This window comes from Cnephaeus nilssonii (assembly GCF_951640355.1).
Source record: "Cnephaeus nilssonii genome assembly, chromosome: 11".
Taxonomy (NCBI): domain Eukaryota; kingdom Metazoa; phylum Chordata; class Mammalia; order Chiroptera; family Vespertilionidae; genus Cnephaeus; species Cnephaeus nilssonii.
This window is the reverse complement of record NC_137082.1, coordinates 26,011,223-26,035,326: the sequence shown is the minus strand read 5'-3', so window position 1 is coordinate 26,035,326 and position 24,104 is coordinate 26,011,223. Positions and strand designations below refer to the sequence as shown.

Below are 24,104 nucleotides of genomic sequence, written 5' to 3'. Positions count from 1 at the left end.
ATCCTTTCGTTTTGTTTATTTGCTGTGGCTTTGGTTTTGGCCACATGTATTTCTTAAGTAATTACCTATTTGTATATTTTGCTCATTTTTAAATTGGGTAATTTTTCTTGTCTTATTGCTTTATAGCAATTCTTTTTTCTTGATACTATGCTTTTGTCAGATGTGTGTGTTGTGAACATCTTTGTCCAGTTCATAACTTATTTCTCACTTTACGAAGATATCATTTGATTAACAGATTTCTTAATTTCAAGTGTTTAATTTTTGTTTTAATGTTAATTGTTAGCTATTGAGGCTTTTTAAAGCAATCCTTGTCTAACCCAAGGTATGTAATATATTTATTTATTAAAATTTAAAGTTTCAGTTTTGGCTTTTATTTATCTGGAGTTTATCTTTCTGCATGGCATGTGTTGAGGGAAGGTCTATTATAATATTTATTTTTATAAATAACCATCTTTTCAAGCTTTATCTATTAAACAATTCATCTTTTTTCCCACTGATCTGCAATGCCATCATATTCCTATATCAAAGTTACATACACGCATGGGCCACTTTTTGGGCTACCTATTCTATTCCACTGGTTGCATTGTCTATTCTTGTGTCTACACCAATATCTTGATTACTATAACTCCACAACTCATCTTGCCTGTTGCTAACTGGCTCATCCATTTATATTAGTGAAGTGATCAAGGTATGGGAACTGTTAGTAAAGGGCAATGCACTTACTGTGTTTGTTTGAGACATAGCATAGGATAATTCATTAATTGGTGAGATGGATCATATTCTTAGAGACAGAGCACTTGGTTTAAAGGCAGACTAATAAGAAAAAATTAACTTTTGATTTATTAGAAAAATATTGAAAAATATACACTTTGATGGTTAGATATTTATTTTAAAGCAGAAGACTTTTCCTTTTAAACATACATTATCTCTCTGGAATTGTTATTCAATTATTATTTTACTGCAAAAGCCATTTCTCAAAGATATCATTATATTTCTGTCATTAAATCCAATGTGATGACTTATTTACTCTTGTGAAATATATTTGGCCTTCTTTTGATGGGATCAACTGCTTTTGAATATGCTCACTGTATCATACATTATTCATCTCAATGTTTAGCATAATTTTTCTTTGATAGCCTTTCTTCCCCTTATACGTTATATAACAAAAACACCAGAGCCAACTGGCATTTGAGTTTATTCCTCTGTTCCGCATGCTCCTGGATGAAGAAGGAAGACAGTGTGCATCATCACTGTGCTGGGCACATTTCATGCACAGCCTGTCATTTCTCCTGTGCATCAATTTCTCTTCTCCACAGAAATAATTCGACAGCAGTTTAGACTCCTGTCGCATTATACTATATGTGACCACTGGTCTATAAGGTAGGGACCAAAAGATATCCAAATGCAAATTTACTTGAACTGCTGCTTGAATTTAATTTAATGGTCTCTTCAAGGATAGTTAGACCTGTTTAGATTCAGAAAGGAATGGATGTTTATAAATCCAAATATTAGCATTGGATGATTTATGATAGATCTTCAGCTCGAGTAGTTTATCAGCAAGTTAAATAATATCAACTTGCATTAGATGCTAGGGCACATCTGTGGGGAAGCACTTACTTGGTTGGAAAGTCTGTAAGGACGATTCTCTGAAAGGTCAGAGGCCTCTAGGGGAGCCTTGCCGAAGGCAGTAGACCCTACCTTGACTTTTCCAAACAAGTCTGAGCCGCCAGGTGTTTTACTGGAATCTTTATGTTTAGACTTCAAAACATCCTTGTTTTAAAGACACTACAGATATATGTATTTTCTCAAGGATACTTACCCTGCTGATAGTATCTAGAGGTTAATTTTAGTTCAAGCTGTTGCTACAATAAAAGCCTAGGGAGGCAGGCAAATGGGGCTGTCTGGTTCCTTTAGCCAGGCAGTCCCTTAGCCCTCTCTCTCACAGAAGCGTGTGTCAGAGTAATCATTCACATGTAGCTCAGGGTCTGCTGGTCAGTCCTGGCACACATCAATCTAAAAACTATAAGGAAACCCCCTATGATTTTTACACTTAATGTATGCCAGCTAATAAACTCAAACTAAGTTAATGTCTTAGATGGGTAAGTTTTCTGCCTGGGATCTTACATAGAACTATTAAAATTAGGCATGTAATAGGGGTTTTTATTATTGCTAGGTCACTGAACTCTGCTATATCAAGAGATATTTCCAGCCTTTACAGTGTTTTGTCCAAGTTAGTGTACTATTAGACAAAATCATCCTGTTTTAAAAAAAATCAAAGTTCTTATATTTTTCCTTTTCAGTTATTTTGGAATATAAGTAGATGTGCTGCAGAGAGCAAGGCAGAATGGCATGGATAGGCTCCTGATTGAGTTAAGTGGCAGTCACCTGAACAAGTGTGCAGAGGGACTGGAGTGTAATGATATCCAGTGCTTCTGGTCTTAGGTAGTTCCTATTCTGTGACTCCAAGGAGAGGTAGTCATGCCCTCCTTGGTGCTACTATTGTACGTTGCTTATAACTTTGCCATAGTACTTATCTCAGCATATCACATTATTGTTTTGTATTTCACATTCTCCTATTGGTCTGGGGAATCCATGAAACCAGGGCTGTTTCTCATTCACGTCTTTCTGCCTAACATTACTCACAGCACCGGATATATACTAGTAGAAAGGCACTCAATAAATTTTAAATAATGAATGAATAACCCTACCCAGTTTCACTCAGTGGATAGAGCAGTGGCCTGTGGACTGAACGGTCCTGGGTTTAATTCCGGTCAAGGGCACATGCCCTGTTTGTGGGCTCAATCCCCAGTGGGGGACATGCTGGAGACATCTAATCAATGATACTCTCTCATCATTGATGTTTCTATCTCTTTCTCCCTCTCCCTTCTTCTCTGAAATCAATAAATATATATACATATATATTTTAAAAATATCATTAAAAAATAATGAATGAATAAATCAATGAATATATGAGGGATAGAAGGCAAAAAAGTGAGAAAATGTAGAGAATGAGCCATGAATTAGTGGCATTTTTTTTCTTTGCCCAAGGATATGTTTTTATTGATTTTAGAGAGATAGCAATGTGAGAGAGAAACATTGCTTGTTGCCTCTCATATACACCCTGAATGGGGATCGAGCCTGCACTCAGGTATGTGCCCTGACCAGGAATAGAACCTGCCTTTTGGCATATGGGACCACACTCAAACCAACTGAGCCACCCAGCCAGGGCTCAAATTAGTGGCATTTGCTGTACAGTTCAGCACTGCAACTGTTGAGATACGTTCCACAATTTGGGATTAAGATGGCTCTCTGGCTAGCAAGGCCAACTGAGAACCAGAATAGGCTTGGTAGACCTAGTAAACTTTCTGTCACCAGTAGCTCTCCCTAAAGCCATCATTCCATGTATAAGGAAGGATCCCTGTGATCCAACAGAAGGGTTTTAATCCCCTAGATTGGGTGATTGGAAGAAATCACCCAAGTTTTTGGGAGCAACCCCAGGGTTATACAGGGGTGGGAAAAAATAGGTTTACAGTTGTGACGATGCAAAACACAAGAGTTTATTCTTGTATTGTTATTTATTAATTATTGTATTATTTATTTGTATAACAACTGCCCACTCTATATGCCATGAGATAGTTAGCTGATGGTAGGTAGAAGCAGGAAGAAAGCTCTGCCTTGTTATCAAAGCAGAGGAAAAAGGAATATCTTAAAATTGATTTGCAATAATAATTGAAATCACCCATTCCTGTCATTTCAAAGGTAAATTCATTAGAGCCATACACTATAGATTCTGTATATACTTTTATCTAGTTATAACAATGGAAGAAAAAGGGATTTTTTTCCTTTCTGCATTTTCCTTGTGAAAGAGAAATAGTTCAAGATTGATGGAAAGTAGTAATGCCCCAGGGTTTCATAACACCAGCTCTTTTTCTCTTACAGCTATAAAGTAGCTATAAAGTACTTGAGATTTACTGTTAAGATTATCCTCTAACTCTATATCTAGAATAACCAAATAGGTCCCAACCAACTTTGAGGCCATCTTTATGGTATAAAAATGGGTTAATAAAGATGAATCATAAATAGGAGAAACACTTCTGATGTCTACATGTTTATTCATTATTCCCCTAACTTTAATGTAAATCCTGCAACACAGATTGTATGTGTGAGAATGTATTGTAAAGATAATACTAACTGCTGTAACAAGCAACATCACAATGTCATTGATTTCATACAATAGAATTCTATTTATTTTTCATATAACAGTTCATTGTGGGTGTTTCTGCTTCATGGACAGCATGGGTCTTAAGTAATTCCTATTCCGTGACTCCAAGGAGAGGTAGTCATTCAGAAATTCAGAAAACCAAGTACTTTCCATTATGGGGCTCTATCTTCTTCCAGGACCTTTCTGGAAAATAGAAAGAGATGGCAGAGATACCCAATATGCCTCTGAAAACCCTGCACTGACATTTCATTGGCAAGAACTGGTCAAATGGCCAGCCCTGCATGCAGTGAGGAGGGTTGTAAAGCATTGCCCTTGTCTAGGCAGTTGCTATCCAGGCACAGCAGACACCATGAAAGGGTGAATGTAAATTTTGGGAATAACTAGTCATTTTCTGCAATGTAGGCCAACATAATGGCATTTAAACCTGCTATATCAGTGGCACTGTAAATTTAGTATCAGGTACTCTAAATTGACACCCCCCCCCCCTCATATAGGACCCCAAAGATAAAGTCAGTAGAGTAAACCCTTTGTGTTCCAAGTCACCTCTGCTGACCTCTTGTAGAAAAGGGATCTGCCAGCAGGAGGATCTGCCTGGAGGACTATAAAGGAGCACTTCAGGAAAAGCACCCTGCAGTGAGGTTTACCCGACTTCCCATCCCAAGCCCTATGGGTCAGTGTGCTCACATCGCCACACCTTGATAAATGGGGAAATTGGAAGACATTCTGAATTATTTAGCAGGTGCTTTCCAGAGGAGCTGCCCAGAAGAGGGTCAGAGCATATCCCCGGTTTAAGTAAAATGTCTGCCCCCTTCCCAGGGATGAGTTCATGCCTTGCCAAAGATTCAGGACACCAGCACAATGTGGCAATGTCTCCATTCAGGCAGCAAAGAAGATGGAGTCCAGTCCCTGAGTGGGGAGACCTTTTGTGTAGGTATCTATCAAGTCCAAAGACAAACCCATGGCATACATTACTGAGGTATTTCAGAAGTTGCAAATCAACTGCCTGGTGTTTTCATTTTTATTTATTTATTTATTTATTTATTTATTTATTTATTTATCCATCTATTTACTTATTTATTTAAATCCTCATCTGAGGATATGTTTTACTGATTTTAGAGAGAAGAGAAGGAAGAGAGAGGAAGAGTGAAGAGAGAGAGAGAAAAAAAAGAGAAGAGAGAAAAATCAACGTAGGAGAGAAATATCTATCAGTTGCCTCCCATACACGCCCCCACTGGCGTTTGAACCCTCAACCTAGCTATGAGTCCTGACAGGGAATCGCAACCTTCCTGTGCACAGGATGACACTCCAACCAACTGAGCCACTCCAGCCAGGGCCTGGTGTTTATTTTTAATTTCTAGTGTAGATGACATCACTGACAAACCAGAAGGTTTAACATGCGAATCCAGATTGCTGGCTTAAAAAAAAAATCAGAATAGGTGGCAACCTGGACATACATGTGGCAGCAATCTAGTTGTCAAGATTGAGTGTCTGCTCTTAGTAACAGAGAAACGCCCTCTGCAAGCAGTAGAGTTCCGGTCTGGTCCCAGTCATTCATTTACCTTTCCACCTGGCCCTGTTTCAGTTTGCTCTCTCTGAAAAACTCTATCCTGGTTCCCAACTTCACCTTGGGTGGAGAATTCGGGCATGGCAATCAGACTTCACAAAACCCACTTGAGGCCAGGAGAACAATTGTGTACTTGCCTCTCAGATCACATTGTAAATGGGCATCCAAAAACCACAGCAATTTAAGCAGAAGACTAAACATCGTATTTAGAAGGAGTGACTATGTAATTAGGAAATTCTCACTCCCTAAGCATCAAAATCAATTATCTTGATAAAGTCCTAGTACAGTTAACCACTCTTGAAATATACATTTATAAAAAGAGAAAGAAAAACCAAAACTAATTTTAGGTGGTCAGGAGAAGGGCGTTCTCCAGGGACAGGGCTGAGTTCATTCTAGGACATTTGTCAGCCTGTCTCTTGTGTTTTAACTGTGATTCACAGGCTTTAAGTCAAGAAAGAGCTGTTGTTGCTTGAGCTCAAGTTGGGTAATTACAAATGCGTGGGAAGTCTTAAAGGAGTTAGGACAAAGGTGTGTGTGGATGAGGAGACTCTGATTTGAAAGGTGACCCACGCAAGGGCGGGACCCCATGGAAGAAGTCTTCATAGATCACTCCCGGCATATGTTAAAGGATCCCAGCTAATTCTCCAAGGAGGACGTTTCACTGGGATTCCCCATTTATCTGACATGGTTTCAGGCACCATCTGCACTATAGACATTTTCTTCTAATATGACTCAGTATAGAAATTGAATTCATAATGTAAGTTCAGTTCTTCCCTGCTTGGTGGCATTTCACTTGACTAAAAAGAAATCCACACTTTACCTAAAAATAATGAGCTGTTGAATGACCTTTTATTTCAATTGACTTGAGGCTTTTTATTGATTTGTTTAGGGTTTATGTGGCTGAGAGAATGGGGTTCTTCCGGTGTTGTCTGTCTTAGCCTCTCCCCAGTGGACATAAATTGCCCTTTGCTGTCATGTCCTTGCTCCCCACAGTGCAACTAAATCAGGAGCCTCAGACTGGTGACTTGCAGGCTAAATTGAGCCTTTTATTTGACTCTTGGTACATGTTAACATTTTGGAATTTGAGTGTTTTAAACATGAAATACAATTCCAACTGGCTACAGTTCTCAGTATTTCTCTATTGCCTTATACCAAAACTGATTCGCAGATTTATGTTGTTTCTTGGGCCCCATAGGTATTTTCATTTAGAGATTCTGAAATTAATGCCCATGCATTAAGTTGGTTAATACATGAAAAGTCCTAAGAACAGTGTCTGCCACACTGTAAACTGTAATTATTACCATCATTATATCACCATCATTATTTTTATGGTTTTATATTTCCCTGCAATTTTGTAGCAATATTTACTAGATTGGTTCTAGCCCAGGAGATTTTTATTTTCTCTTTTAAATTAGGATATTTTCTTTTCTCCAGTTTTCCATTTACTTATCCTTTCTTATAGTATCTGATTCTTTACAGAAATGATCTGAATAAATTAGACTACACTTAATGGCAAACAGGAAAATAGCCAGCTGACCAAATAAACAGATCCTAGGCTGGATTATGTAGGGAACAGTGAAAAGCCAGTGTCTTCCACGCATGACAGAAGCAAATAGAAAAAGTCCAGTGAAGGCTGAGAAATAGACCAGGCTAATTGCAGCTGGGTGAACATCATTGTTTTCCACGGGCCTGTACCTGATTGTTAAAGGGAGCGTATGTCGTTAAGACCTATGCCGTGGAACCCCTCCTCATCACTTTGTGAAAGCAACTTGGAAATCCTAGACAGACAAGAAAAATACACTAGAGTTGTTATTCTTCTCTCAACACACAGATGAATATTGGATTACTGGATCTTCACCAATCCTATTTTTTACAGAGTGAGCGGTTGGCCTGAAACGGTGAGAATGGGGTCTTGACTAAGGAGGCAAGAGTATGGCGGTCAGGTCTTGATCCTGCACTAGACCACTTGAGTGGTAGGCTTTCATTTCCGTATTTAAAGAATGATGGTTAATAATGTACTGATGGTTAGTAATTCACTCAAGGTTATAAAACAAGTCTTAGTTTCCTTAGTTCCCAGAGCCTAGGTCTTCAAAATTTTTACTATCTTTTGGTATTTCAAGTACAATAGTAACTTTAAGTTTGACTAGGTGTCTCTGAACTATGATTAATCATTTTGGTAAATCTAAATTATTTTCCTCATTCACAATCACTTTTATTCCCAGCTATCATAGGCCCCAGCTGAGTCCTCCTACAGAAAGCACCTAACTAAAAATAACATCTCCTAGGCCGCGGCGCGAGCCGCAGTTTGCCGCTCTATTGACTAATGAGTTTGCCGACCACTGTCCTAGGCCTTAACAGAAGACACCTATATGGGGAGAGGACTTCAGTGCTGACACAAAAATTTCAAGGCCTGGAACATGCACATTAGCTGGGATAAAGTGGGTTACCAAGTAGCATAATTATTGCCTTACATCCTAGTGTAATTTGCTTTTAAATGGTTATGTATATAAGGCATCAAGAGTCTGGCTCCTGGGATGTGGCAAGTTCATTCCACGTCAAGGCCACAGAATTTCATGCACACTTTTGAGAGAAATTATGGGAGTCATGGGGGAAATGCTACAAGAAGACTGCAAAACAAACACAAACTTCATTGGCGTACAACAAATAATAAATCTTGATTTAGTTCACCAGTTTGCAGGGTTCAGCTGATCTAGGCTGAGTGTAGCTGATCTTAGCCAGGCTTGTTCACACATCTATGGTTAGTTATAGGTCAGGTTGATGACTCTACCAATCTCAGCTGGACTTGCTTACATCTCTGGGTGCTAGCCAGCTGCTGCTTGATCTTGGATGATTTGGGTTGTGTGACGGAGATGATTGGGTGACTCAGCTTTGTTCCATGTACCTTGTCCTCTACCAGACTAGTCCATCCAGGAATGTTCGCATGAGCATGGAAGAATAACAGGAGTGAAAGCTGAGGTGTACAATTGCTTTATCAAGCCTCTGCTTGGGCTATGTGTGCTAACATTCTATTAGTCAGAGTGAGTCATAGGGCCACTTCATATTCCAGAGGTAGAAAGGTAGATTCTATCTCTTTAATAAGAGGAAGTCATAAGGCAAAGGCTGTAGATACAGAGAGAGGTGAAGTATTGGGGCCATTAATTCAGTCAGTCTATTGCAGAGGAGAATCAACTGGGTTCTGATCCTAGTTTTGCTACTAATGAGCTGTAACCTTAAGAAAGCCACTTCTTTTAGCTATAGGTTTATACTAAGTAAAAGGAAAAGGTTTGACTATATAATTTCTAAAATCTCTTTTCAAAACTACTAACTCTTGGAGGGGTTGACTATTTGAGATACATTTTAAGAATCAGAGTAGGTATAAATTATGGGTTAAGTGAGGAAATTGAAGCATTTAAAGAGGTGTATTAGGGAAAGGACAGTGAAAAAGAAATGGGGATGGAGCTAAGGAAAAAGTCACAGGAATCTAAGTTCTTTGTTGAATTAAGAGCAAATTTCTTCTATAGGTAGTTTCCTGGAGAATATGGATGTAAAAAGGAGTTTACACATAAGAGATATGTCAGAATGCATTTGGCTTTTGACCTTAAATAAAATTTTAAAAGCATGTTCTTGTCACCCTGGAAGGATTTTAAGTTTTTCATTCTCCACAGCATCAAATATCAGGCCTTGCACATATCAGGGTGTTCAAAGATAATTTATGTTGATAAATACTTCAAAATTGCCAACAATCCAGAATGGAGGCTGAAAAGAGAGATCTAACAAGTACCATAATTGTGTTGCATTGACCAAATAACAGCTCAAATGACATAATTGGAAAGAACAAAGCCCATTTAATAGACAAAGTTCCAGATGTTTTCAGCTGCAAATTCTTTTCCCCTCTCTTTAGAAAGAAAGCTTTAAAAAATAATTAATAAGCACAGTATGCTGATTACTTAATATGCATGACCTCATTTAAACAACATCTAGTGAAAACTGGCATTATTATCCCCATTTTATATATGAGGTGATTTAAATTCCAAGGGGTTAAATAAGCTGCCATGGTCAAAGTTGGTAAAATGTAAATACCCTATGTAGAGAGAAAATCTTATCTATCCCTCAATGAATTATCCACTTGTGTAAATCTGTGGCAACAGTTTAATTTGTGATTGCATTCCTATCCGGTTGCAGCAGGCTAATTAGTATTTATTTTTAAAATGAAAATTAATTTTAATATAATTTTCAAGCAAATATATTTATTTAGGAGAAGTCTGCCAAAAATATAGGCATACCCCATACTCTAGCACTTACTAAAAGTACCAGGAATGTAATCTATTATTTTTTTTACATTGGCAGCACTGCCCAAATTATTTCTGTTTAGGTCTGGAGTATTTTTTACTTTGCCCTAGAAATTCACTCATCACCATTTTCTTTATATTTCCGTTGCCATTGGCAACCTTGAATTACAAGGTTGAACAAATGCTGCATTTTACTTGAGTTGTTTGTAATTTTGAACTTCGAGTTCATGCTCAGTGGGAATTGTTTATCTATAGGGTTCGCTGATGCCTTAGGTTATAGAGAACCCCAACAGTCTGAATTTGCTGTGCCTCTGCTGGGATTCCATGAGTTTTATTAATTTTTTATCAGTGTTGGCTTTGATTTATTGACACTGGACACCCATTCACAAGGGTAATGTGAATTGGAAACTGCACTCATTCGTGGTGCTGGTTCAGCTTTCTGATCCCTGTTTGCTGACACTTTTCCTCCCATTGGCCCTATGAATCTCTAGGTTCCTTGCCTTGTCCCCAAGATTATGGACTGAGATTTCCAATCGCCATTCACTTGTGGATACTCCTGGCTTTCTGCGAGGGCCTTCAGGCTCAGCACTCAACCTTCTTAGGCCTTTTCCCCACCCTTTAGAACATTAAAAGCCAGCTCACCAAAGAAAATCTACTTGCTACCCCTGGGCCTTTTAACTCTGCATTCCTTCGTCATTCCTGTGACTCAGGGATTTCTTTTTCTCACATTAAAACTCAGCTATAAATTTAAATACATATATATGTTCTGTCTTATTCAGCATTTCCTTGTGTTTGGAGTAGAAGACAAAATTTGCCTCGGTGTCATTTTGACTCAAACTCACATTGCAATTTATTCTAAGGAAACTTAGAAGAAAACAAACAAAACCTGGAATGGTTGGGATATATAATGTCGTCCCATTTTCCCACGTGCTATTTTCCAACAATCCTCTGGTAACTTGACCAATCTAATTCTGTAATTTTTATATGATCTTGTTATTTCTGTCCTTGGTTGAAACAGAAATTCTCCAGATTATTCTAAAAATAAATTGAGGTTTTGCAAGGTTGCTCAGGCTAATGTTGAAACCACCCATTCTATATATGTACTTTTAAAAATATATGTTTTTATTGATTTCAGAGAGGGAGAGAGAGATAGAAACATCAATGATGAGAGAGAATCCATTGATCGGCTGCCTCCTGCAGGCCCCCTTACTGGGGACTGAGCCCTCAACCTGGGCATGTGCCCCTGACCAGAGTCGAACCTGGGACCCTTCAGTCTGCAGGCCGATGCTCTATCCACTGAGCCAAACCAGCTAGGGTTCTATATATGTACTTTTTAATGCTTTTTCCATTGTTATTAATAACCTCTTAACTAATTGATGATGTTGAGGTTAAAATATCATAGTCCCTGCAGTAATTTTTCATAATTGGGGCTGGGGAGTATCTAGTCTACATTCAGTGTTTTGCATTAAAATATATATATTTTAGATTTTGTTTTTATTTTAGAATACTATTTTCATGATAAAAATAAGATAACTAAATTACCAATAATTAAATTCCCATCAAAATGAGAAGTCAAAAAATTAAAGTACTCATAATCCCAAAACAGTTTATTTCTTAGTATTTCCTTTTGAATTAATTCTGTATTCTTAGAAAATATTTTCATAGTTATAATTGCAGTACATACACAACTGTATGTAGACTCTTATTTATCACAGCAATATAATCATTTTTTCCTGTTTTCATAACCATTTATTTTACATTTAGTGATGCATTATATTTCATTAAGTGGAAGCCTTGTATTTTATTTTACAGAAACTCTAAATTTTATTCATGTTTTTGTTGTTGTTTTTTGTTTGTTGGTCTTATTATTTTCCCTGATCTTTAGCAGTAAATTTAAACATATTTTGAGCAAGATAATTATAGTACCATTTTACCATCCCCATTTCCCAAAGGCCAGAGAGATATTTGTAAAGGAGTTAAAATACTGTGAGGAATTAAAATTTTAAAAATACAAGATGCTCCCAAAAAGGAAAATAAGTGAAATAATATAAAATGTTTAATGAGAAAACAAACTGAAACAAATGGCCCTATGTGTATATTAAAAGTAACAACTATACAAAGAATATAATTATTTCTAGTGAGTCTTAGCAGAGTAATATCATTGTGCATCCTTAGTGAGATATATTCTGTGGGGGGAAAACAAAGAACCTCTAAAAAGCCTTAAGCTTCACATGGTTATTTTATTGGTAGGTGATAACACTAAAACTGTTTCTGTATATTGCAAGGTAAAGCAAATAAGTACGTTAATATTATTTGAAACCAAATATACAAAATTAATTACAAAATAAAATGATACACAAATATAAAATCAAAGACATTAAGAAAAGTATTTATACAGTGACATTTAAATCTGAAAAAGTAATATGCTAATATTTTTCAAAATGTGTGTCCTAACTGTCCACTGAGATAGTCCAAGTGCACTGACAGTCCGGTAGCAGGGAGCGCCTTCAGCACCCACAGCTTGGCCTGTGAAGCTTTCTCCATGAAAGCCTCTTTGGAAAAGAACCCGATTCCAGGTTTGAGGCAGGGAAAGTTCAAGAGGATGTGAGGCATCTTGTTATACTAGGAAAGCAAGCAAGGGCTGAAAAATGAATAGGGAGGAGGCATGTCAAAAGGACCCAGAGCCTGCCTGAAAGGGACCACACCTGGGAACATTTGACCTCAAAAAAGAATAGCAGCTGTAAAAAGGAACAAATAAAAATAAAATTCTATTTCCTGTAGTTATTTTCAGAGAAAGAGAAAAAAAAAGAAAGAAAAGAAAACTTATTGGCCATCTTTTAAAATAATTATTGCCCCAAGTCCTTACTCAGAAAATGTGTAATTAAAAGAAAATAATTAAATGCTTATTATCCTCTGGTTTCCATTTGTTTCCTTAGAGAAGAGGCTTTGATTATATCTCTTTAGTAACTCAGTAACCTGGCTTATTTTGTATTTATGCCACATTTATATTATTCCGAACTGCTCCTTCTATTTCCTGTTTGTAAATTAACCTTCATGAGTAACTTCATTTTTTCCTTCAACTTCACTTATATTTCTACCTCTAAAAACCTTGCTTAACTAAATCAAATATCTGCTTTACTTCTTAAGGCAGTTGAAAAAATGTCAGAGGCAGAATAACATCCCAAGTATAAAAATCTTTGACAATACAGTCATGCAGGCTGAACACATTTGAACTTGAGTATATTGCTTTTCCTTCTTATCTGAGTTTACAGTAGTGACGAGTGGCAACATCTTTTGAAAATCAAGTTAACTAAGATAACTTAGAAATTGAATGTGGCTAGTAAAATTGGAGAACTCAGCCTATAATAAAGTGAACTCTGGCAATTCTCTTGTTTATTAATATCTGAGTATAATAAAACAATCTGTCTTAAAAATAGACAATTAGACTGTTCTTCCTTCCCTTTTTGTTTGTTTTTTTAAAATATATCTTATAAACTTAAGATCAAGCAAGCTCCTGGTGCTAAGCTCCAAGGCATATCCTACAAAATCAAATTTCTCCTAAAGATCTATTTGTTCTATGGTGATATTCCCTCAAAAATGTGTTTTGAGGTCACAGCAATGAAAAGATGGGGGCAGCTGGATTCAGTTATAAGTACTTTATGAAGCTGGACCATATATGATATGTCTTTGAATTCCCCCACTATATCAGTTAGTATTGCCACACACTGCTGCCTAACAAACAATCCCAACCTCAATGGCACATAACAATAAGCATTTACTAAGCTCATGAGTCTGTGAACTGGTCGGGGAATTTTTCCATTCATGGGCAGGGTCAGCTGATCTCAGTAGCCATGCTTAGCCTGTGTTTAGCTCGTGGGTTTGACTTCCATGTCTGATTGTCAGTTGAAGTGATAGGGAGCAGTATAACTGAGTCCCGTGTCTCATCCTCCAGCAGGTTAGCCTGAACTTCTTCACATGATGCCAAGTAAGTTTCCAGCAGAAGCACACAAACCTCTGGAGGTCTAGGCTCACAGCTGCATACTGTCACTACATTCAACTGAACAAAGCAAATCACAAGGCCTCCCCAGATTCTAGGAGGTGAACAATACACTCCACTCTTCTTTAAAAAAAAATATTTTTGTTGATTTCAGAGAGGAAGGGAGAGAGAGAAGATAGAAACATCAATGATGAGAGGGAATCATTGATCGGCTGCCTCCTGCACACCTCCTACCAAGGATGGAGCCCGCAACCCAGGCATGTGCCCTGACCAGGAATTGAACAGTGACCTTCTGGCTTATAGGTTGACACTCAACCACTGAACCACACAAGCTGAGCTACATTCCACTCTTGATTGGAGAAACTGCAAAGGCCATGACTACAAGGAGGGTGAAGAATTGCTGTCACTTATGCAATCTATCTACCATTCCCACAGGGCCTGAAGCTTGGGTTGCACAGTGTAGAAACTCAAGTTTGAGTATATGAACCAGAATATGGAAGTTCAATGAGATGACCCTGAACCCCAGCAAAGGGATGATTAAGAGCAAGCCCTGATGTCCAGTGGACCCTCTGAAGTTTAGGATTGTGAGGAGGGAAAATTAGGAGGAATCCAAACTGAAATTCCACAGTTGGACCCACTTTCTTGAGTTCTCTGATCTAAGCCCGTTAGGAGACAAGTTGGACATTCTACACAAGCCCAATTGGATTCATGAGTGTGGATTGGATTGATTGCCAAAAATTTTACAAATCAGGAGATCTTACATGAAAATTTGAATTTCTGACTTCTCTTGAAAAACAAAAATCTTTCAGGCATCAACTAGAGCTGAGCTTCAGGCACCCCCTTAGACAGAGAATGTCCTCACAATTCCTACTTCCTTGCATACAGCCTGCTCCTCTTATTTTCATGACTTGCCTTTCCCTGTAAATATCTGTTTGCAACATGTGGACTGGAATAACCCTAGATTCCTGATAGCTGAGCTTTTGTGGAATAGAGCCAGACTTTGTTCAGCATACTTTTCATGTTTTCTTACAATGAGTAAGAATTTTATTTATAAGAAGAAAAAATAAGTAAAAAGAAGAGCTGGATTTGAAATTTAATAAATAATGCAATTTTGTAATTAACTCATTAATAAATGAGTTTTTTAAAGCATGACATATATGGCATTTAATTAATTTAATTTAGTTAATACATTAAAATATTTTAATTTATTAAAATAGTTTAGAATACAATAAAATCTACTAATCCATGATAAAAGAAAGAGTCCATTGAAGTTATAATTTAGCTACAGCTAGGTCAGTTATAAAAAGTTATTTATAATAATTATTAAAATTAAATTAATATTATTATTTTGATACTGTTATTTATAATAAGGAATATATATTTGCTCTTTTTCCAAGTTCCTGGTATAGAGCTCCTCCTAAAACCCTCTGAATTTCATAAGTGATGATCAAGATTAAAGTGTCTTTTGTTATGTTAATGAGGTGACTATTGCAAAGCACTAGGGATGGGGTTGGTCTGGTTCCCAGGGGACCCAACCACATGATTAAAGGGTTGGAATTTAAATCCCACATTCAGACCTTCTGGGAGAGGAGAAGGCCTGGAGGTTTTGTTCAAAAGCCAATGGCTTATTTCACTTAGCATAATTCACTCTAGGTCCATCTGTGTTGTTGCAAATGTTAAGGTTTCATTCCTTTTTGTGGCCAAGTAATGTTCCATTGTATATCTGTACCCCAACTTCTTTATCCAGTTTTCTATTGGTGGGCATTTGGTTGCTGCCATATTTGGCAACTGTAAATAATGCTGCAATGAACATAGGGGTGCATATATTCTTTGCAATTGGTGTTTCGGGTTTTTCCAGACATATACCCAGAAGTGAAATTGCTGGGTCATAAGGTAGTTCTCTTTTTAATTTTTTGAGGGACCTCCATACTGCTTTCCATAGTGACTGCATCAATTTGCAATACCACCAATAGTGCACGCGGGGTCCCTTTTCCCCACATCCTTGCCAGCACTTGTTATTTGTTGATTTATTGATGATAGCCATTCTGACATGTGTGAGGTGGTATTTTACTGTGGTTTTAACTAAATAAATAAGTCAGACAGAAAAAGATAAATACCATACTATTTCACTTATATGTGGAAATAAAGAACAAAATAAACAAACAAAAAATACAGAAAATGACTGATAGATACAGAGAATAAACTGTTGGTTGCCAGAGGGAGGAAGTTGGGAGGGCTAGATTTAAAAGGAGCAGGGATTAAGAAATACCAAATTGGTAGTTACAAAATAGTTATGGGGATATAAAGTACAGCATAGGGAATATGGTCAATAATATTGTAATAACTATGTATGGTGCCAGATGGGTACTAGGATTATTGGAAGGGGATCAGTTTGTAAATTATATAAGCATCTAACCACTATGTTGTACACCTGAAATTAATAAAATAATATTGAATGTCATCTGTAGTTGAAAATAAAAATAAAAGTCAGCAAGTTAAAAAAAAATCAATTTAGTTTTAGGCAGTGGGTTCACGCTTTCTATATCTGACTTCTCTGAAAAGGAAATAACGACAATGCTTTTGTTGAACGCGACATCACTGAACTATAATTATTTCTAGCACAGAGGGGTGCATCAGGAAGCATTTTGTAAAATCTATTCAGTAAAGTAGTAATTCATCCAACAGTCCAAGATTTTGCTAGCTTATTGTAATGGTTAGTTTTATATGCCAACTTGGCTAGGCCACAGTACCCAGATATTTGGTAATCAAACATTATTCCTGATGTTTCTATAAAGGTATACTTTTTGGATGAGATTAACATTTAAATCAGTAAACTTTGTAAACTCTGAGTAAAGCAGATACCCCTCCATCCAATCAGTATATATATATATATATATATATATATATATATATATATATATATATGCTATTGGTTCTGTTTCTCTAGAGAACCCTAACACAGATATTAAGAATATTCTCTATCATTCTTATTTTACTAATAAAATTCCATTCTCATTTTAAAAAATGTCCATGGCTAATAATGTAATCAATAGTGCCTGTGTAATGACAGCTCCATAAAAACCTGAAAGGACAGTGAGGAGAGCGGTGTTTCCAGAGAGGTCCTGGAACGCCTCACCTTCCCCATACTTTGCCCTAAGCATCCCTTTCATCTGAATTATATCCCTTTATAATAAACCAGTGATCTAGTAAATGAAATGTTTCTCTGGGTTCTGTGAACTGCTCTAACAAATTAATGAAACTCCTAACTGTAGCCAGGTGGGCAGAAGCACAGTGACAAACAAGACTTCCCACTTGGTGGGGGTGGAGGACAGTCCTATGGGACTGAACCCTTAAACTGTGGAATCTAATGCTATCGCCAGGTAGATCGTGTCAGAATAGAGTTCAATTGTAAGGCATCCCGCTGGAGTCATAGAGAATTGCTTGGTGGAATGGAGAAAAAACCCTCACATTGAAATCGGGTGCAGAACTGTAATGACTAGAATCATAGTATTAAAAAGTTACTAGAAAATGTTAAATTTAAGTATGTGTAATTTTCCCACATTTCATGTTTCATTTTTTATATAAATTAAGAAAAGAAACAGCACTATCAAGCAACATGGAGTCTTGTCCATCAATGACCTGCAAGGAATTGACTTCTAGGTCAGGTAGAATATATCTATAGGTGAAGGTCCCCCAGTCTAATCCAAATGAAAACAGCAATCTGCTGTTCCCTAAACCCAGGGCCCCATGCTTTTCTCCCTTTCCTTACATTCTTTAGAAATGACATTTTAAAGGTACGTGTTACTGAATTAAATTTGAGGTGAAATGACAATGAAGTCGGGATAGTAGTAAATGGAAACTGCCAAACACCAGGCTGAGATCTTATTCACACAAAGGAGTGTGACAGTGTAAAAGCTTGACCTTCTAAATGGTTGGGCACCTGGGAGAGAATTGGCCATCCTCTTCCTGCATGTGAAGGTCCTGGGCTTCCCCTGACCCTAACACTGAGGGTGGGGATGTGTGTGAAGGTGCCTTTGCTCAGCTCAGCAATGTGACTCTCAGGGCCCTGGGGATACCCTTCTTTTTTTAAAATTTATCTTTATTGTTGAAAGTATTACAGATGTCCCCTATTTTCCCCCACCACCCCAGGCCTTTCACCACCCTATTGTCTGTGTCCAGGGGTTATGCATAAGCATATAAATTCTTTGGTTAATCTCTTCCCACCCACCTACCCCTGACTTCCTCTGGCAGATACCCTTCTCATAGTATGTTTCCACCTTGGCTATTAGAATTCAGATTCTAGCACAACATATTCATTAATACCCCACATTTTTTTCCTTGGGAAGAGTAGGTGACTTTAAATACTCTGGTCAAGTCATTTTTATCAGTCATTTTTGATGTGAAAAAAATTATTCAAATAGATTCACAATCCATTATCTGAAACTCTTAATGCCTGTTATATTTCAGAATACATAAATTTCTGATTTTAGAAAGGTAATATGATATATATATCATAGGCATAATATTTTAGGGAGTCCTGGGTCACCATTATAATCAAGCAGATTATATCTACAGTACCGTGCATGAATATTCACATAAAGTAGGATAATTAAGGATTATAAATAGCCCTATATCAGTTAATGTCAATGAGTTTGCTATAAATTTACAAAAAAAAAAAAAACAACTTCTGGGTTTTTGGACTTTGGGAATTTTAGAATGGCAGATAAGGGATTATGAATCTATATGACATAATTGAGCTTTGGCAAAACTTCTCTGGCATAGAAGCAAGAGTACAAAAGAGTTGAACTAGAGGATGTTCTCAAGCTGCAGGCATCATCCAAAATGGAATGAATGAAGGCAATCCAGACTCCAAGGGGCAGATGCCCTGAGCCCTGTCTTCACCCTAGGGGTCAGGAGTCAGGGGTCAGGGGCCAAAGGGCTGCACTGAAGCTGCAGATAAAGGACGTGCAGCCAGGATCAAGACAAAAAGTAAAACTGGGAGCTTAGACAGAAAGATAATCAGTGTCCAGTGAGAACCAGCAGTATTGGCATCATCTGGGAGCCCTGAGAAATGCAAGATCTTGGGCCCCACCCAGATCTCCTGAATCAGAATAAAAAATTAAGACCCCAGGTGATTTGGGTGCACCTTAAAGTTTGAGAAGCAGGGAAATAAGTTCCTTAAAGGTTTTAAGAACACATCTTAATTAAGAAAAGCTTCCTCATTGCTCCTCAGAAGGGAAAAAGCACTTAGTCTTACACGTCATTTCTAAGATTATGGTCCCCCACTTACCATTCAATGAGCAAAAAGAATTTTTTTTAACAGTCTGGTTTAGATTTGGCTCTGCTGTGCGGAGTGACACCCACCTCTGGCCCTGCCCTACACCTCACTTCTCTGAAGATCGGCTTTTGCTTGCTTTATGACTAGGGCCACATGTAAGACTGCATTTAAAGAAAGTGTTCTGTGTTTTTTAAAAAGTCTGAAAATCCTCCTGAGCATTAAACAGATAAATTAAAAGACAGTTTACATGGTAGCTAAAACAGTTTATAAGGCAAATAGAAATTGGAATGAAAAGGAATAAAATGAAGATAAGGTAAAAGAAGTCAAAAGAGAAGTTAAAGTAGGTTACAGGAATATGTTTGGTGTGTAAAAATGCATCCAGCTCCTCTTTACAAGCTCGGCTTCCCAGCCTCTGAGTGAGGCCACACTTCTTAAAGCCCTCACCTTGATCCTCTCTCTGCTGCAGTCCGATTCTTCATTGGCACTCCCAGCTCAGTAGCTTCCAACCCCTACATTTAAGAACTTCAGATCATTGTTTATTACTTTTTAAAAATATACTTTTTTATTTATTTCAGAGAGGAAGGGAGAAGGAGAGAGAGATAGAAATATCAACGATGAGAGAGAATCATCGATTGGCTGCATCCTGCACTCCCCCTACGGGGTATTGAGCCCGCAGCCCAGGCATGTGCCCTGAACGAACATTGAACCATGACTTCCTGGTTCATAGGTCGATGCTCAACCACTGAGCCATGCTGGCTGGGCTACTTCTCTAAACTTTTTCAAAAGATCCATCAGTGTGTGTGTGTGTGTGTGTGTGTGTGTGTGTGTGTGTGTGTGTATCACTGCAGGTAGCTCTATTCTGCCACACATAACCTGAACTTGACTTTCAGCTATGGAAAAATGGCATGTTGAGCTGAACTCTGTTTTATATCTTTTCAATAGGTAACCTCTAGATGATATTAAAATTAATATATCCCTCTACCACCTTTACACATGTCGTTCAAGAAGTTTCTACATGGGTGGTTATAGAAACCTGAATGATATAAAATCGCCCTTCCCTCTTGGTGTCTCCCAGCTGCAGGTGGAGCTGGAGCAAGAGTACCAAGACAAGTTCAAAAGACTGCCCCTGGAGATTCTGGAGTTCGTACAGGACGCCATGAAAGGGAAGATCAGCGAGGACAGCAATCACAGCTCTGCCCCTTCCTCCCTGGCCTCCGATGCTGGAAAACTGAACCACAGGCCTTCCTCCAGTGAGGAGCTGGAAGGAGAGCACCCGGGAAAAGAGTTTGATACTCCTCTGTGAGTGTTCCTGCCAGGCCTTTGGAACATGCATGGCCTCTCAAGCTCCATCGGACTCTCTCTTATTACAAAGATCACTGCCCAGAGCATCTTCCCGAGAAGCATCCCTTAGCCCAAAATCCACACCAAAATGAGAGTTCCAGAATGATCCACGCAGACGTCCCCAGGCCCAGGCTCCATGTGCAATGTGGAAACAAATGCAGGTCTACTAGTGGAGAGTGCATGTATGTGGGATTTTTGTTTTCTTTCCAATAGTAAACTCAATGCAGGCAACTTCCAGGCTCCATGGACCATCTATAATGAAGGACTGTGTCTTCTTTGAAGAAAATCAAGCTCATGTTTTTATTTGAAGCTCTTGTATAAAATATTTGCAAAGTAATAGAAGTAGTTTGAGAAATGCATATCATTATTTAACACTATTGAACAACCCACTTTGAATATTGTTTTCCTACCTGCCATTCAACTACCGTATCTTCAATTTAACGTGCATTTTTTAATTGTTTTGTCCTTTGCTTTGCAAGCACCGGTGGCTTGCAGTCTGCTAATTTATTTATCATAGAGGCCTCAGTGTATTTGTTGCTGACATGGCTTTATCAGATATCATAGTGATTCAAATAAGCTGGTTTTCTTTCCTGAAAAACAATTACGTGATTATATCTTTGCCCAGTGAAGTTATTCCCAGACTTGGCAGTATGGCTCGTACATTTGACTGCATGAGCAAGTTGGCCACACTCCTTCAGCCAGTGGGCTATCCGAGTTGACTATTTGCACTCAAAGTCTGAGTATTCATTAGTCGTTGGCCTGAAATGTATAAATAACTACATAGAATATGTTCAGTTGAATAAAAATAGTTGAGCCAATATATGTTGAGCAGAGATTCAATCAGACTAAACAGGTCCCAGTGGTTCTTAATGTCTGACATTATTTTATGGTTCATTTATTTTTAATAGTGATAAAGATTGAATATTTATCTAAAGAATACACGGACCCATATATAAATGATATATATTATCTCCATGTATATATGTACACACTCAGCCATATAAATACAGACACATGCAACACACACACACACACACACACACACACACACACACACACACACACATTCATTCGAGTGTTGATGTGTGACAATGACCCAAAACTCTTCCACAAATTTAGGGATAAGTGGATAGAGATGAAAATTATCAAACATCTAGATTTCATGGATAAATCATTGATATTTTAAGAAATAATTGATGGGGTTGTTGATGCAAGTTGAATTAGATTTAGAATTTAGAATATGAATTTGATATCTATTTTGCAGGATCAAAACTGGATTTTAAACTTGTTTCAATAATCAGAATAGATAAAAATATATACAACAGAAATATGGGAATATATTAGTATCTTCCATAATTTTTAAAGCTGAGAGATTTCATTTTTATTCTAACATAAAAAATACTTCATTTATATATTTATTATGTACATTTAATTCATTTAACTGTGTCTTTTTGTTAAGTTCTTATGTTAGGTGGCATGAGAAAAACAAAGCATATCAAGGTAAAACTGATCAAAAACATTATTGAAAGGTCTTAAATAAGAGAGAATAATTATATAGAGGAAAATATAGTTTAGAGAGTAACACAAAGAACATTAAAGTTAAAGCCCTGAAGCAAGATGCTCACAGCTTTAGCTTAAAATAAACCTGCCTGATTGTAGCTTAGCAAAACATTTTAAAACACAAAGCCAGTTGTGTCCTAAAAATTATTTTAAGAATTTAATATTTTTATGGAAATCACTTTATTTAACTTTAAGCAATAACTGAGGATCACAATTAAGTTTTAATCAAAATGAAGGCTTAGTTCAAACATTAGGAAAGAGTGTTTGATTAAAAACACACATCTAGTAAGACACAAGGGGGAAATCCCATCCTCCTTGGAAATGATAGTATTTTGATCTGAAAGATTTGGGGTGTTAATTAGAAACTTAATAAAACTTAACTTCCATTGAAAGAGATATCTTTTGTAAATCATTCTACTTTTGCACTTTGAAAGAAAGGCATTAATCATAAGGAAGTAAGAATGGTCAAAATTGAATGCTGCATTTTTATAAACAAAATTACAGACTGTCTAAAATTGCAGAAGCGTGAACTAATAATAGCATTCATAACCAAACGCAATAGTGATTATTACCGCATATTGTATTACATTTAGTCCAGAGATAGACTAAGGTTGAATAATCTTGACTTACACAAAACTGTTTTGGTAGTTGCATTTCATTATCTTAGTGACTCTAATATGTTTGTATTTGGCCATTTATTGTAACCACATTTTTATAGCTGTACAATGACACTTTTGCAGTCGTGGGGTAGTGTGTAACACTGTCCATCTTGCATCATTGAAACTACTACAGTGATATTATCATTTAACAATATTAATATTACTTGAAATAGACAAAGATAAGGAAAAGGGGTCTATATGATGTGCAGTTTTGTGCCTTTATGTATTTGCCTTGTTCTTTGTTGAATGTGTGAAATTCTGTACTGTGGTTTTTCCTATATTAGAGAGTAGAGCTGTGTATTAAATTAGACTGTGCCCCTCTGATACCTGTACACTACTGAGAATAGCGTGGTTTTGGCCATGTAAACCAATTTTCAAAGTTCTGATGACATGCCATGTGATTTGGTTTTTAACATTTCATTTTAACATTTCCATATCGCCATACATCAATTACTATTCCTGTAATAGTTAAGCAGTCATTAAATAATTCCGAAAGAAAGGGCCATTGCTTGCATTACTTTGAACTTAATGTTGTGCTTTGCACTGTATAAATATTGCTTGTGATGGGTTAGATATTGTGACCTTTGCCTTTTCAGAAGAAAAAAAAAGGACAAAGTATTTGAAGCTCTTAAAATGTACATATTTTGGTTCTTCTATCTCAAATTATTTAAAAAGCATAATTCACATTTTTGTAATAATTCTATGCAATTTTGTGGCATGATGTTTCTTCCACTTGTAATTTTATGTGCTTTCATCACAAATCCAAAGGAAACAATAAAACTTTCTTAACACAACCCAGCTTTATTTCTTGATATCAGGGCCAGCCTTCTTTGATGGGAAGGATGGTGGGAGCGTGCACAATGCCAGTCTTCAGGGATGTAATGCCCATATCCGTGCCTGTGCAAAAACTCCTGATCCTGTAATGCTTGTGACCAGAGGGCACAGCTGTCATTATTCCAACATTCTGCCACCCCTCTCTATTTTTCCAATAGTTCTCCCTTTCTTTCTCCCTTCTTTGATCAAAGCTAAGGAAGGCAACTCAGTCAAAGGTGTTTTGACAAATAGTGGAAGTGACAAGAACTGACAGAGTACTTAAGTAAGTGTTCTTATAAAACAGATAAAAGAGTCTGCAACATTGATTTAGAAAACGAAATATACGTGTGAGTTAGGAGAATGTCCCATAGGCACCCCAAA

At 37.3% G+C, this 24,104-nt stretch overlaps 1 protein-coding gene across 2 annotated transcripts in view; it reads left to right on the top strand.

The window, feature by feature from the left end:
- The window catches only part of PLCB1 (phospholipase C beta 1), a 630,635-nt gene extending 606,939 nt beyond the window's left edge, over positions 1–23,696 (top strand). The window contains exon 32 of one of the 2 annotated variants that reach the window (XM_079784121.1): positions 20,426–23,696. In XM_079784121.1, the coding sequence (XP_079640247.1) occupies positions 20,426–20,653 (228 nt within the window). In that variant the 3' untranslated portion in view covers positions 20,654–23,696. The remainder of the gene's footprint in view (positions 1–20,425) is intronic. The other variant, XM_079784122.1, reaches the window with a different exon arrangement.
- Positions 23,697–24,104: the final 408 nt, after the last annotated feature.